Source organism: Periplaneta americana, chromosome 6 (genome assembly GCF_040183065.1).
Source record: "Periplaneta americana isolate PAMFEO1 chromosome 6, P.americana_PAMFEO1_priV1, whole genome shotgun sequence".
In the NCBI taxonomy this organism is placed as follows: domain Eukaryota; kingdom Metazoa; phylum Arthropoda; class Insecta; order Blattodea; family Blattidae; genus Periplaneta; species Periplaneta americana.
Window position 1 is genome coordinate 54,950,078 of NC_091122.1, and position 12,864 is coordinate 54,962,941.

The 12,864-nt window shown below is 34.5% G+C and overlaps 1 protein-coding gene across 6 annotated transcripts in view; it reads left to right on the top strand.

Annotated features, from left to right (window-relative positions):
• trio (trio Rho guanine nucleotide exchange factor) overlaps window positions 1-12,864 on the top strand; it is a 2,234,512-nt gene that overhangs the window by 2,153,285 nt on the left and 68,363 nt on the right. For all 6 annotated transcript variants that reach the window (XM_069828117.1, XM_069828118.1, XM_069828113.1 and 3 more), the window contains 2 exons: window positions 1,280-1,710; window positions 9,894-10,053. In XM_069828117.1, coding sequence (XP_069684218.1) covers window positions 1,280-1,710; window positions 9,894-10,053 — 591 coding nt within the window. The remainder of the gene's footprint in view (window positions 1-1,279; window positions 1,711-9,893; window positions 10,054-12,864) is intronic.

The following is a 12,864-nucleotide window of genomic DNA, read 5'->3' on the forward strand; positions in this document are numbered from 1 at the left end:
AAATTGTATCTAAAAGGCAAACCTTTCAAGTGGTGTATAGAAAAATGTTAGAATTTATACAAGGAACGGAAAACATGTATGCAAGTCATGGTCCATATATGTAAATGTAGCCTACACTTCACATCTCTATATTAATTCACTATTCGTACATAACAGCAGTGTTGCCACGACCTACCCACGAAAATCAGGAGAAAACCATCGGAAAAAACAGGAGATTACAGTAGATTAATTAAACATGAATTTTCTCTTCGTATTATAATATTAATTACAAAACAGTTTATACTGTAAGAAAGATGATACTGTTGTATTACTATGTAGGGAACAGTTTTGCTAAATATTAATACTGTCATCTTTATTCAGAGTATGTAAATAAGTCATGCAATTTTGTTGTTATACAGTAATGTCTCATTGACAATGTTTCGCATTAAAATCTATTAATCAGGAGTTTTTCGCATATTGCCAAACGATTTTCGATAGAACAAGAATTATTTTAAAGATGATATTAAAGATAGTACTGCATTAGCTGCGATTATAAGAGACGAAAAATTATCTCTTTTCCTGTTTTTGCATAACTACCCTTTAAACTGTTCATAATTTTCCCACTCTGCTTTATAATTCTGGGAAGGAGTATTTACTTTTCTTTCTTGCTGGGACACTTTCACTCATTTTAAAAGATCACTGTGCACGATATGTAACAAAAATACCATTACCTACACTTTACTCTCACTGTTTCACGTGTTCTTGCTCCTTTAAGCATCATTGTGGCGACGCGTTATGAGCAGGGAGACACAAGGAGCTAGCAGAATATTCTTACTTCTAGCTCGTTGGGGAGACATATGAAATGTAGGACATGATGACATAATATAATATGTAATAAATTTAAAATCCGGGCATAGAACCAGGTGACTATAACATACCAAAAACGAAGGAGAAATTCGGACTTTTGACAAAAAAAGAAGTAGAGCAGTAGATTCAATGGAAAAACAGGAAATCTCCTGCTTAATCAGTAGGATGTCACCACTGCATAACAGGCCTCGTAGCCTACGACGGGAAAGAATGAAGATGATTATTATTCATACAGGTCTTCCCCTTTAAGTAACATGTCATTGTTATTGTATGTATTTAATGTGAAGTAGGTTGTTGTTTTTTTAATATGTTAATTAATGAATTCCAAAGTTGAGGAGTTTGTTTAACACGAGATTTGTGATATGCAAGCAACATTTTGCTTTGAACATGCTGTTGTTACTACAGTAAATAACTTAATGACGTTCTTTTGCAGGAGCAACACACAGAAAACCAAGAGAGGAATAGTCTGTTGAATCGAGAACTTAAATCAATGGGGGAAAGTTCTGCTACAGTCTGTGATGGAGAGGATAGTGCGACAGCAACAATTTCAGAGTCTGCCGAGGGTGGAACAGTGGAAGGTGATGTGGACAAGGGGGGTGGGGGAGTGGCAGTGGCAGGAAGCAGTGTCACTGATGGTGTCAGTGCCTCTAATGAGTTTTCTGCGATTCAGAGAAGGGCATATGTGACCAAGGAACTAGTGGACACAGAGAGAGACTATGTCAATGACCTCCGTGAGGTCGTAGAAGGTTATATGGCTCTCATGAGGGACCCTGATTGTGAAATACCCATGCCAGAAGACTTAAGAGGAGGAAAAGACAAAATGGTGTTCGGCAACGTGGAAGCCATCTATGAATGGCATAGAGAGTAAGTACACTCCAACATATTTGTGTGTATCTGATTGCTTTAATTTGATTGAATGAAACATCAAGTCGAAGTAAAATAATTGAACTTTTTTTCCATAGTTATCAGACTGTACTCTGAATGCGAAGATAAGAAGGTGGAAGGAATTATCTCATTTCCTTCTTATAGCATGATTATAGTATAAATGCTGATATGAACTGGGTGTTTATTGAATACAGACAGTTTTATCGTAGTTTATAGCATCCGCACTGAAAATAAAAAGAATATCTACGATGACACATCTGAGTTTTAAGCATATAAATAGAAGCATTTGCCATCTTATACCAGTGCCTAAAGTGGATTGGTATGAGCCAGGTATGCTTACAAAACCTGGAAAACGAGCTGGTGTGACATACCGTTAATAAAACTGATGAAATATGAATTAATATGCCTTTATACAGAGCTGTTATTATCATATGTCCCAGAAAAGAGCGGCCGGCCGGTTGGCCACGCCCTGCGTGGTTTCCACCGCACGCTAACCGTTTCTCCCGCTCAATCGAGCTCCAGTAGCCATATGACATTCATTGTGCTTAGAAGTCGTGTAAACTCTCGATTCTTCAAGTGTACAACGTTAGTGTAATCTATGGCGAATCCTTGGCCTCATCTCGCCAAATACCATCTCGCTATCACCAACAATCTCATCGACGCTAAATAACCTAGTAGTTGATACAGCGTCGTTAAATAAACAATTAAAAAAAAGCTAGTAACATAATATTTACACTCGTGTAACCTTACCGTGACCATTATGTGCATCTCACTGTACTTGAAATTTCTGTCCTTGACTTCCTGGAAGGCGTTCTTGAAGAATCGTCTCTCTTAAGCATCCAGCAGTAATTAGCCATCTTACACTCCACTTTCCTTGGTATCTAGTTTCCATGTCTTTGATGTCTGATGAAACCTTTCACAATTTTTCTCAATAAAAGTGCTTAAGTTCTCGGGAAAAATAATTGAGACACTCATGTTGCAGCCCAAGGTTCTGAAGTTATCCAACATAGTTTCAACCATAGTTTTTAGATATTTCGGTTTTTTTGTGATTTATGAAAAATTCTGATGTGATGGGGCTATTTGGAAGTCAGTTTCGAATTCAGCACAAAAAAAACAGTTATGAATTAGTTATCAGATCAAAATCATCGGAAAGACAATGGATAAGACCTACATTTATTCTTAAAATATTGATTTTGGCTGTAATGGCGTTCAAAAGCAAGCGATCACGTTCCTTAAGTTACACATTAAGAGGTTTTTTTGACTGGTCAGCCTACGAAACTAACACACTTGGAATCACTTTAATTTAAGACTGTACTTCATTGCTGTAAATCTTTAAACTGTGCTAGATACAGCTGGCCCACACATGAACAGTCTCTTGTGATTTATAACATTACTTTAAGTCATTTGTTTTACAGCGACAGACGAAATCGCTTGTAACATTGTACAAATAAAGCATCATAGTTTAATTCGTAGTATATAAAACTGCGTGCTTATGTCCATGTCCCGTAAATCAATATGCCAGTGTACAAGTTGTTTAACGCAATTTAGACAATGAAGCGAAAATAAAGAATAAACTCCAAAGGCTAATAACAAAGGAATGTAGAATATGTAGCCTACTTAACGAGCTTTTGGTCATTGTGACTTTTTTTTCAGTTTGAGTCTTGTACAGGATCTGATTTACAATTTCAGAGGCCCAGAGCATAATTTTCATCATGAGACCCCTTCTTTTCATATATGACGGGGCCTGTCTCATTTTACTTTAAATTCTGTCACCTTCTCCTTTCACCACGTATTTTTTTACTTGATTATTTAACGACGCTGTATCAACTACGAGGTTATTTAGCGTCGATGGGATTGGTGATCACTAGATGAGGCCGAGGAATCGCCATAGATTACCTGACATTTGCCTTACGGTTGGGGAAAACCTCGGAAAAAAACCAACCAGGTAATCAGCCCAAGCGGGAATCGAACCCGCACCCGAACGCAACTCCGGATCGGTAGGCAAGCATCTTAGCCGACAGAGCTACACCGGTGGATACCACATATTTCTCTATTTTGAGGAGGATTAAAAATGAAGGGATTCCAAAAAAGGTATCAGTAATTAAATGTGGCCACAAGACAGGGTCAGAGCTGACTGTATTGGTTGTAATACCTGTGCCGTAATTTAGGAGTTTCAAAGGAATGTTCATTTTTCCTAGATTCTGGTTTAGGCTTATACAAAAAATACTTTGACTCTCCACAATTTAGTAGCTGTGGCGGATTGTTGTCTCTGTATGTGTCAACATCTTCATTAGTATGTGTTAAAATATTGTTAACTTTTTGAAACTGGAGGTCTTTGTGTGTAAAGGAGAGTTACTGCTAGTAACATACGAGTATGAAGAAACTTGCTCAATGATCAGCATTTTTTTTCCTGTTGTTGAATTTCAATATCTTTCCGTTTTCTTTTATGGCACATAACTCATACTTGCTTGGGAATTCCAGTTTTAATTTTGGATATTCCTATAAAAACTCTTTTTAACACAACCACTACACACCGAATTTGTCGTTCTTCAGATTCCCTAAAGACCAAGAGAAAATCATAACTCAGTCATAACCTATAATCCACGCTGTAGGTAGCCTACATATTGTGTTCTATAAAACATTTATTAGTTATCAGTTACCTATTTGTATGTCAGGAAGGAGAGTTTAAATAAAAACAAAGTAAATATCTGTTACAGTATATTATTGTTTTGCAGAGATCATGTGTAAATGTGAAACCATTCCGATTTTGGAGCATGTATCTACAGTTTTTAATGCAAGTAATTCCATACTTTTTTGTATTCGTGTTTTTTTCTTTATATTTTTCAAAAGTTGAATGTTATATTGCATTCAAGTAGGGATTATGGTGTTAATTTTTCAAGAATTCATGACGTATTATAATCCTTTTGCAAAATATTCACTTCTTCAATAAATCCAGACTGTGTCGATAAATTTCTGATGTGTTGGTGTAGATTCATGTGGCAGACGTATTAGGTTCTCAAGAAATAAAATAGCCTTTTTAAATTTAACATAAAAAGCAATCTTTTCTGTAATAATTTGCATGACTGTTATTGGTGTTGATTTTACATTACCAGTGATTATTTGAGCCGTTCAGAGCAGAAGTGGTATAAGTCAAAATTAGGTAATGAGGTTTCAAGTAAAAATTCTGTTACAGCGCAAAGTAGCAATTAATATATCCTTCGTGCTATTCACTGACTACTAATAGTTTAAATAAATTCAATATTAACTGCTACTTTGCGCTGTATTTTACAGAATGTTTACTTTAACCCTCATTACCCATTTTTGACTTACACCACTTCTGCTCTGAAAATAAAATTAGGCCTACATTTTCTGAGTTAATTGAAGTTACAATTTTTTCAACAAAATTGTGTATTAATTTGTTCTCACCTACGTCATTATAACAGTAAGTGCATGTAAATTACGTATTATATAGGTAGGGTAAGTTAAAATTAAGCTTATGTGTGAAAACTGGAAATGTAATGTAAAATGAGGTAAACTTTCCATAAAAATTTAAACCATAATATCGGCACTATTAGCGATTCAAAATAATAATAAAAAAAAATGGAAAAATAATAATTTTATAAATCAATGTCTGTCAAATTAAGGTTTAAATCTTCCCCTTTTTTATTTTTAAGTTTTCCTCAGCGGCTGAGTTTACCCCAATTTGCGGTATAGAAAATAGTTAATTTCTCAGGAAATAGGGAGAGGAGTTCACCACGCGATGAACCCTACGAGATGTGCCCTACAATTTTGACTCTTCTCACAGGAAATATGGAGTTCCAATGGTTCATAAATGTATGTAGGAATGAATTGAATTAACCGTCCACGCACAAACAATTATATTATTTCAAACCATGATACGTGATCAGGACCATGATTCAGTTGTAAGGAGCAGAAAGAATTACGTTTATTCTCAGCTTCTGAAACTTGTAGATTAACTGCGTGTGAAATTCTTCTAGGATTCTAAAGTAAAATTAATAAGAACGATATACACTTACTGTATAGCATAAAAATATAAAATAAATTACGCAAAACCCATTTTCTGATATTTATCATATGTCGTGTGCACACTTTTAACTTGCCTGCCGCTAGAGGGCTACTGTCGCGCCAGCTGTCAAATGTTGGCATATTTTATACGTATGAGTTGCGCGACTGTATGTATTAGACTGTGTTATCACTCTAAACTTGAAATAATGAAGTGATTTTTGATGCATTTTCTAACATCATTAATTACGTAATTAGTTATTTCCTCAATTCTGATTTCAGTTGGCAGAGTTGTCTAATTTCATTTGCATAATTCATTAAAAAAAAAAGCTTGTTCCTGGATTTTGAGGCCCCCAGAATCATGAGGCTCTGAGCAGAGGCACCATAGGCTCCTGCCTAAATCAGGCCCTGGTCTTGCACACTTCTAAATATAGGCCTATCATTTATCTTGTGAAAACACTGGAACCTTTCAATGAAACCAATATTCTATGATCCTACAGGATTGTTGCATGTTTGTATTTCAGAATAATTATTTTGATGGAAGAAAGTGGTAATTCTGTGTTTCTTTTATATAAATTCTACTGCTGCTGGATGCATTATTAAATCTTTCGTTTATATTTGTACAATTGATCAATGTTCTTTTAAATTTTGTACTATAATTTTCCCTTGTATGGATGGGTGAACAGTAATATACACCGTGTCCCGCTTAGAGGGATCGAGAAATAAGTGCTAATTTGAAGTATAAATAATGGTTTTATAATATAACTTTTTGTACAACTTAATGTAAAAACTCTCAGAGTTTTGGAGAATGGTCAGTGCAACTCGATGTGTGCGCCTCGAGCTACCCTGAAGACATCCAAAAGATACTCAACCTTCTGCCAAGTGTTCCATAACATTTGTGGGGTGATTAGCGCAGCTGCATTTATAATGCATTGTCTCAGTTTTTCCAAAGTGTCAACTGTATCACGTTTTGTACACAACATTCGTCATAAAGTCCCAGAAAAAGGTCAATGGGCGTCAAATCTGGTGACCTAGGTGGCCAGTCAAGGGTTCTCATTTTCCGATCAACCTATTGTGTAAGTTTGCATTCAAGAAGCCACGCACTGCACTTGTTCTGCACATGTCCAGATACACATGCCCTTTGACTGTTGCCTCGATGAAGGAGAATGGTCCAGTGACGGAATGTTCTACTGAATGGCGCCAGGCTCGTTTCCACGATAAACGCTAGTGCGCATGCACATGGACATGTAACTGTTTTTAAACCATTGGTGCATAAACTTGGACAGTTTCTGCATCTTGTCAGATGTAAATCAAAACAATATCTTCAGGAATAGCTCCCTGTAAAGCTGACTTGAATAATTTCAAGGGAAAAATTGTTCTGGGGCCGGGAATCGAAACTCGGGACATTTGGCTGACCGCACTAACGCTCTACCAACTGAGCTACTCCCTGTAAAGTTGACTTGAAGGAAGCTATTCCTCAGAAGTCAGATTTGTATAATACACGTCACTGTTCGTTAACGGAAAACCACAGTTTAAGTTAAACAGAAAAAGTGTGCACTCAATGGTGGGTCTTTGACGTCTTGTCAACCCACTTGAGGTATGTGGATATAAAAGGGAATAATTGAACAGGGGTCTGGTAGAGCTCCTGGGTAGCTCAGTCGGTAGAGCATTGGCATGCTCACCCAAAGGTCCCGGGTTTGATGCCCGGTCTCGGAACAATTTTTCCCTTGAACTTATTTGGTAATATGTTTTCTGAAACAAAATTTTGTAAGGTATGCCTCGCACCGTAATTATGTTGTCCAAGGTGCCTTGCATTGAACTAGCAATACGGAATGAGGACTGGTTCAGATCCTCACAAAGGAAGAAATTTTATCATGACCAGTGAATTTAGAGAGCTATCCTGAGTAGCAAAATATGGTTTACTAAGCCAGCTACGATGATTGGAGACTGCTGATTACACATTACTCTCTACTGTAATCCATTTGTCGGTCTTATCCCTCCATGGGCTGTTGCGCCATGGATTTAATTTTTTTTCGGAAAGTATTATTTGTGTATTTTTAGATATTACACACTGGTTATAAATACATTCACAAAAATAAAAGTCCAAAAGTAAAATGGAATTGCTAAATGCTTTTCATTGTCTCAAAACATATTTAAATTAACATTTTGTGGTTAGAATCATTTATGAATTAATAAATTTTTTTTAGACTTCTCAAGCACAACTCTATTGTTAATATCAATTTACTTAAAAGTAAATTAAGCTCTATCATAGCTCAGTAGATAGTACTATAAGTTATTTAAGTACCTATGTTTTTCTGTACAGCTATATAACCATTTGAAGAGTACAGGTGAAAAAGAATCAGTCGCAATTCTCTTAAGGGGTTAGGTACAGCTTACAGCAGTAAAATTTTTAAAATTTTCCTCCATTACTGTGTCTTGCACAATAAATTGTATGTGTAAACACTGTTCTTCTACTACAGGAAAAAATATTTTTACGATTAAAAAAAAAAATATATATATTTTTTTTCAAAATTCAAAATGGTGACAGTTCACTGTGCAGTGACGAAGCATTTCCCTCACAACTCATAAACTTTGTAACTTTTTACGTTCTTTCTCTTTTATTTTATTGTTGAAACTCATGTTTACAATATCATGCTCTTTCAATTACATTCCTAAATAAATAATACTTTTTTTGTTTTGTGTTAGAAGAAAATACTGATATTTAACCATTTTTTAAAATGAATTTATTTTTTATCAGACAATCTATCAAAGGCAGAGAAGTGATCTTGCATCATGTTGTAACTGTGACATGCATAAATATACACAAAAAATTTCACTGCGGAATGTTGGATAGTTTTTTAGTTATGTGGGAGACACTTCATCATTGCACAGTGAACTGAATTTTGGAAAGAAAAAAAATTGTAAATAATTTTTTTTAATCGTAAAAATATTATTTTCATATAGCAGGAGGACAGTGTTTTACATAACTAATTTTCATTATTTTCAGGATACAGTAATGGAGGGAAAAAATGTTGAATATTTCCAAACTTTTACTGCTGTAAGCTGTACCTAACCCCTTAAGGGTGATGTCATCATCTAATTCAGTATATTACTGCAAAATTTAATGCTGTTCCTAATGAAAAACTAGGAAATGATGGCTATTCATGGTGATAATTCTGTGGTGTTTGGGTAAAGGGAGATAAGTCATGAAAATGAGTTCGGAGATAAATGAAAATTAAACTTGGAACCCTTATTACAAATAATTTTCTACACAAATAAAACACATCAACTGCTAGTATTCTTTGATTTTTGCACACCCACTTGTATAATTTAACTTGTGTGTTCATCTGGGGAACAAAAATCCACCTGGACAAAAAAATGACTTATAGCCCTTTACCCGAACACCACAGAATTCTCTTTCATCAGTTTTTTAAGAACAATACTAAAGTTTGCAGTAATATCACAGTCTAGTATATACAGTCACGAAGCTTGAGTTGTGAGGTGCTAGGAAGAATAGACTGTGCCGGTACCATTTTGCATTGTCTGTAATGACGCTACCGACCCTAGTGGTTAGCAACTATCTATGGATGCATATTTACTACGTATTGAGCTTCGTGACTGTATATACTGGACTGAATTAGATGATATCACCCTTACGAATATTGTGACTTTATTTTTCCCGTGTAGTCTTCATTCCATTTTGGTCACTTCTTCGACTTAATAAGGTTTACATTGGGTATAGGAGAATCCATCAGAGTGATATGTTTTGTATAATTATTTGTAAAAAAAAAAATAGAGTAGACTTATAACCTTTGGCATTTTTCGTATTTGTTACATACGACTAAATGTGGGGTTCTGTGTCTTTTATGGTAAATGAATTAGTTTCTGCTGAACTGTTTCATAAATTTCTATAGTATAACATTTTAATTTTATGCAAGTTCTATAAGTTTATCCTAAATTTTAAGCAAAGCAGAATCCTGAATTATGTGTTTGAGAGTATTTGTTACTTTCTTTATATAAACTAAACTTAGCTTATTATTGTTTAAGTATGGAACAGTTCTTATCTTATTAAGTTTGTACATACACCTTATAACGAATCTGTGCATAATAATTAATTGACATTGCTTGGTATGTTTCAGTTTTTTCTTGAAGGCACTAGAAAAGTGTAAAGACCATCCAGAAGAATTGGGACCCTTGTTCAAGCGATATGAACGCAAACTTCATATGTATGTTGTCTACTGCCAAAACAAACCTGTCTCAGAATACATTGTATCCGAATATATTGACACCTACTTTGAGGTACGCATTTGTTTTTCAAAAGTCAAATTAAATGATACCAGTATTGAAGTCTCATACAAGGCAGACATAAAATTTCTAGGTACCATTATCCATATAAAAGAATGGATGAAATGGAATAGCCACATTAAATTGTTAATATCAAAACTTAGTTCAAGTTGTTTTATAATTAAATCCCTAAAAGAAAAAATAAGTTTATACATGTTAAAAAAATTTATTTCGCTCATTTTCATTCTCACTTAAGGTATGGTGTAATTTTTTTTTAGAAAATGATCAAGGTAGTGAAAGTGTTTTCAAATTGCAAAAGAGGGCACTTAAAATAATACATGGGGTAGGGAGTAGGAACTTATGTCGAGAACTATTTACAGTTTATAAAATCCTTCCATTTGCATGTATTTATATTTTATAAATCGTTTCTTATCTAAGAGACAAATTGGGAAATTTAGAAAAAAAATTGTAAAAATTCACAATGATAATACATGGCAATCTACATATTAAATTCTGTAGAACAAATATTTATAAACAAAATATGTTAAATATTGGAAGTAAAATTTATAACAAATTACATAAATCATGAAGGAAATAAAAAACAAACACAGCTTCTTCAAGAAACAAGTAAGATTCGTTCTATTGAAACATACCTTTTTTTTTTTTTCTATAGATGAATTCTTATATGATTAGATGTTATGGAAATGAGTGTGATAGGCTATTGAAATTTGAAACTAGATGTAGGGCCTAGTATAATTATTTTGCTGTTTTATGTAACTTTTATTGGTTTAGGATACCATAAAAATAAGTATTGCTCATTGTATGAATTTATATGTTTTTTTTATCTTATTTCAGCTATTTTTATGTCTATTTTAATGTATATTTGTACATATATATTACCGGTACCTATGTACAGAAGAATTCTTCATATCCGGCAACTGTGGGACAAAGCCAGTGCCAGATAACTGATTTTGCAGGATAATTGGAAAATACGTTTATAGGTTATGTAAGGACACACTGTAATGCACAAACTTTTTTTCCATGTTGAAATTTAGTAATTTTCATACAGATATTTAAAAATAAAGTTTTGAAATACGTACAATGTTTATTTTTGTACTGAATATGGTAGTGTACATTAATCACTTCATAATTATTGTAATACAGTAATACATAATAGCATAAAGATACTGAAAGTTTTCGTAACCTTATGACAATTTTAAATGGCGGTCATGTGACGTGAAGAGCAGTGTGGCCAATGTCGTAAATATGAAGACGATGAAGTAACGCTCGATGATTTGAGCATAAGAATATTTTGCTTGCGTTTCGTGGAATCCATTGTGCAAAAGCAGCACTTAGGGGTAATAGCCATGTTACTATCTATTACTCGAATGAAATTTTTGAGCACTGTAGGAACAGAGAATTTCACACTTTCCTATTTAGACTCATCCAATACCCCTTCGAAATGGGCGAGTTCAAGTAAATGTAAAGATATCGTCTCTACGCATTGTTTGCAAGACCCAAGTGGCAGCTTACCGATGCTACCCGATCTATTCCAGAGACATAACGGGGTTTTCTGTCTATGTTTTCACGTGTGAACAATGTAAAGAGTAAACACAATATGCAGCATGTGCGATCCATGAAAACCACTCACATATTCGTCTGATTCTTTCCTTTTGCACGAATGACAATTTTTTTTTTTTTTTTTTTTTTTTTTTTTTTTTTTTTTTTTTTGCCTAGCCAAAAGTGCCTTTGTTTTGGTATTGCCAGTTATTTGTGTCCAGATACGAGGGATTTTACTGTCTTACAAAATAAAATAAATGTCTGTATGAGTATGGTACGTACTTCAACTAAATATTAAACATTCATATATCTTTCATTTAGATGCTGATTGTTTTAGATACCCTTAGAATGAATAATCAATCATGTAATAAGTTGTACCAAGTCTAGTAGTGGGAATGCCACCTTAAAAGCTCTAAACCAGTGGTGACCAATTCACCTGTTCTTACGAAACATTGTGTGCACTCACGAGCAAAAAAAAGATAACATTGACATTGTAAGCATGGAATGATCTCAGTGGCGTAGCCAGACTAATTATTTTGGGTGGGCCAGATATGCAGGGTTTAGAAAGTACCTGACCCATCTTCTGACAATGCCGCTGCCGTCAACTCTCTTGAAACTCATTCTCGGAAGTCTTATTTAATAATGATAATGCAAAATTATGATAAACAATCTTGCAAGGCATGCCTATACAAACGCTTCATAAGGTGAACTGGAACCATCGAGATTTCCTAGCAACAAATCTGTCGATCACTGATGATGGGTCCTTCAACAAATCCCAACTTTTCTCCCTCTCAATGGATAGAATTGCTAGATTACAAAGCTTTGTGCTTGACATGATTGTCGAATTTTTCTTCTTTTCAGAGCTTTGAAATTTTTATATCATTGCCTTAATGAAGGACGAACATTTACTAATATCCATTTTTGGAGACTGAGGTGCTTCTGATAATGAATTTGCAAGAGCAAGAATATCGTCTAAACCTGAGAGGATAAAAAGAAAGGAGGGAGCACTTCAAGCTAATATGCTTGATATCGGTGCGACAGATATGACGTCAAACTACACCTTCTATGCCCCATAATCCTCCGCGAAATACCGCCAATCGCCAAATATTCAATTGCTGCTATCGGTTTCTGCAATACGTAAATGGTTTAGAATGGATGTGGAGGTAACAGGAGTATTAACAGATTATTATATCAATGTAAATTTCACTGTATATTCATTAAAAGTGTTATGGTTATGACATGGACTGAACATTTCATTTCCACATT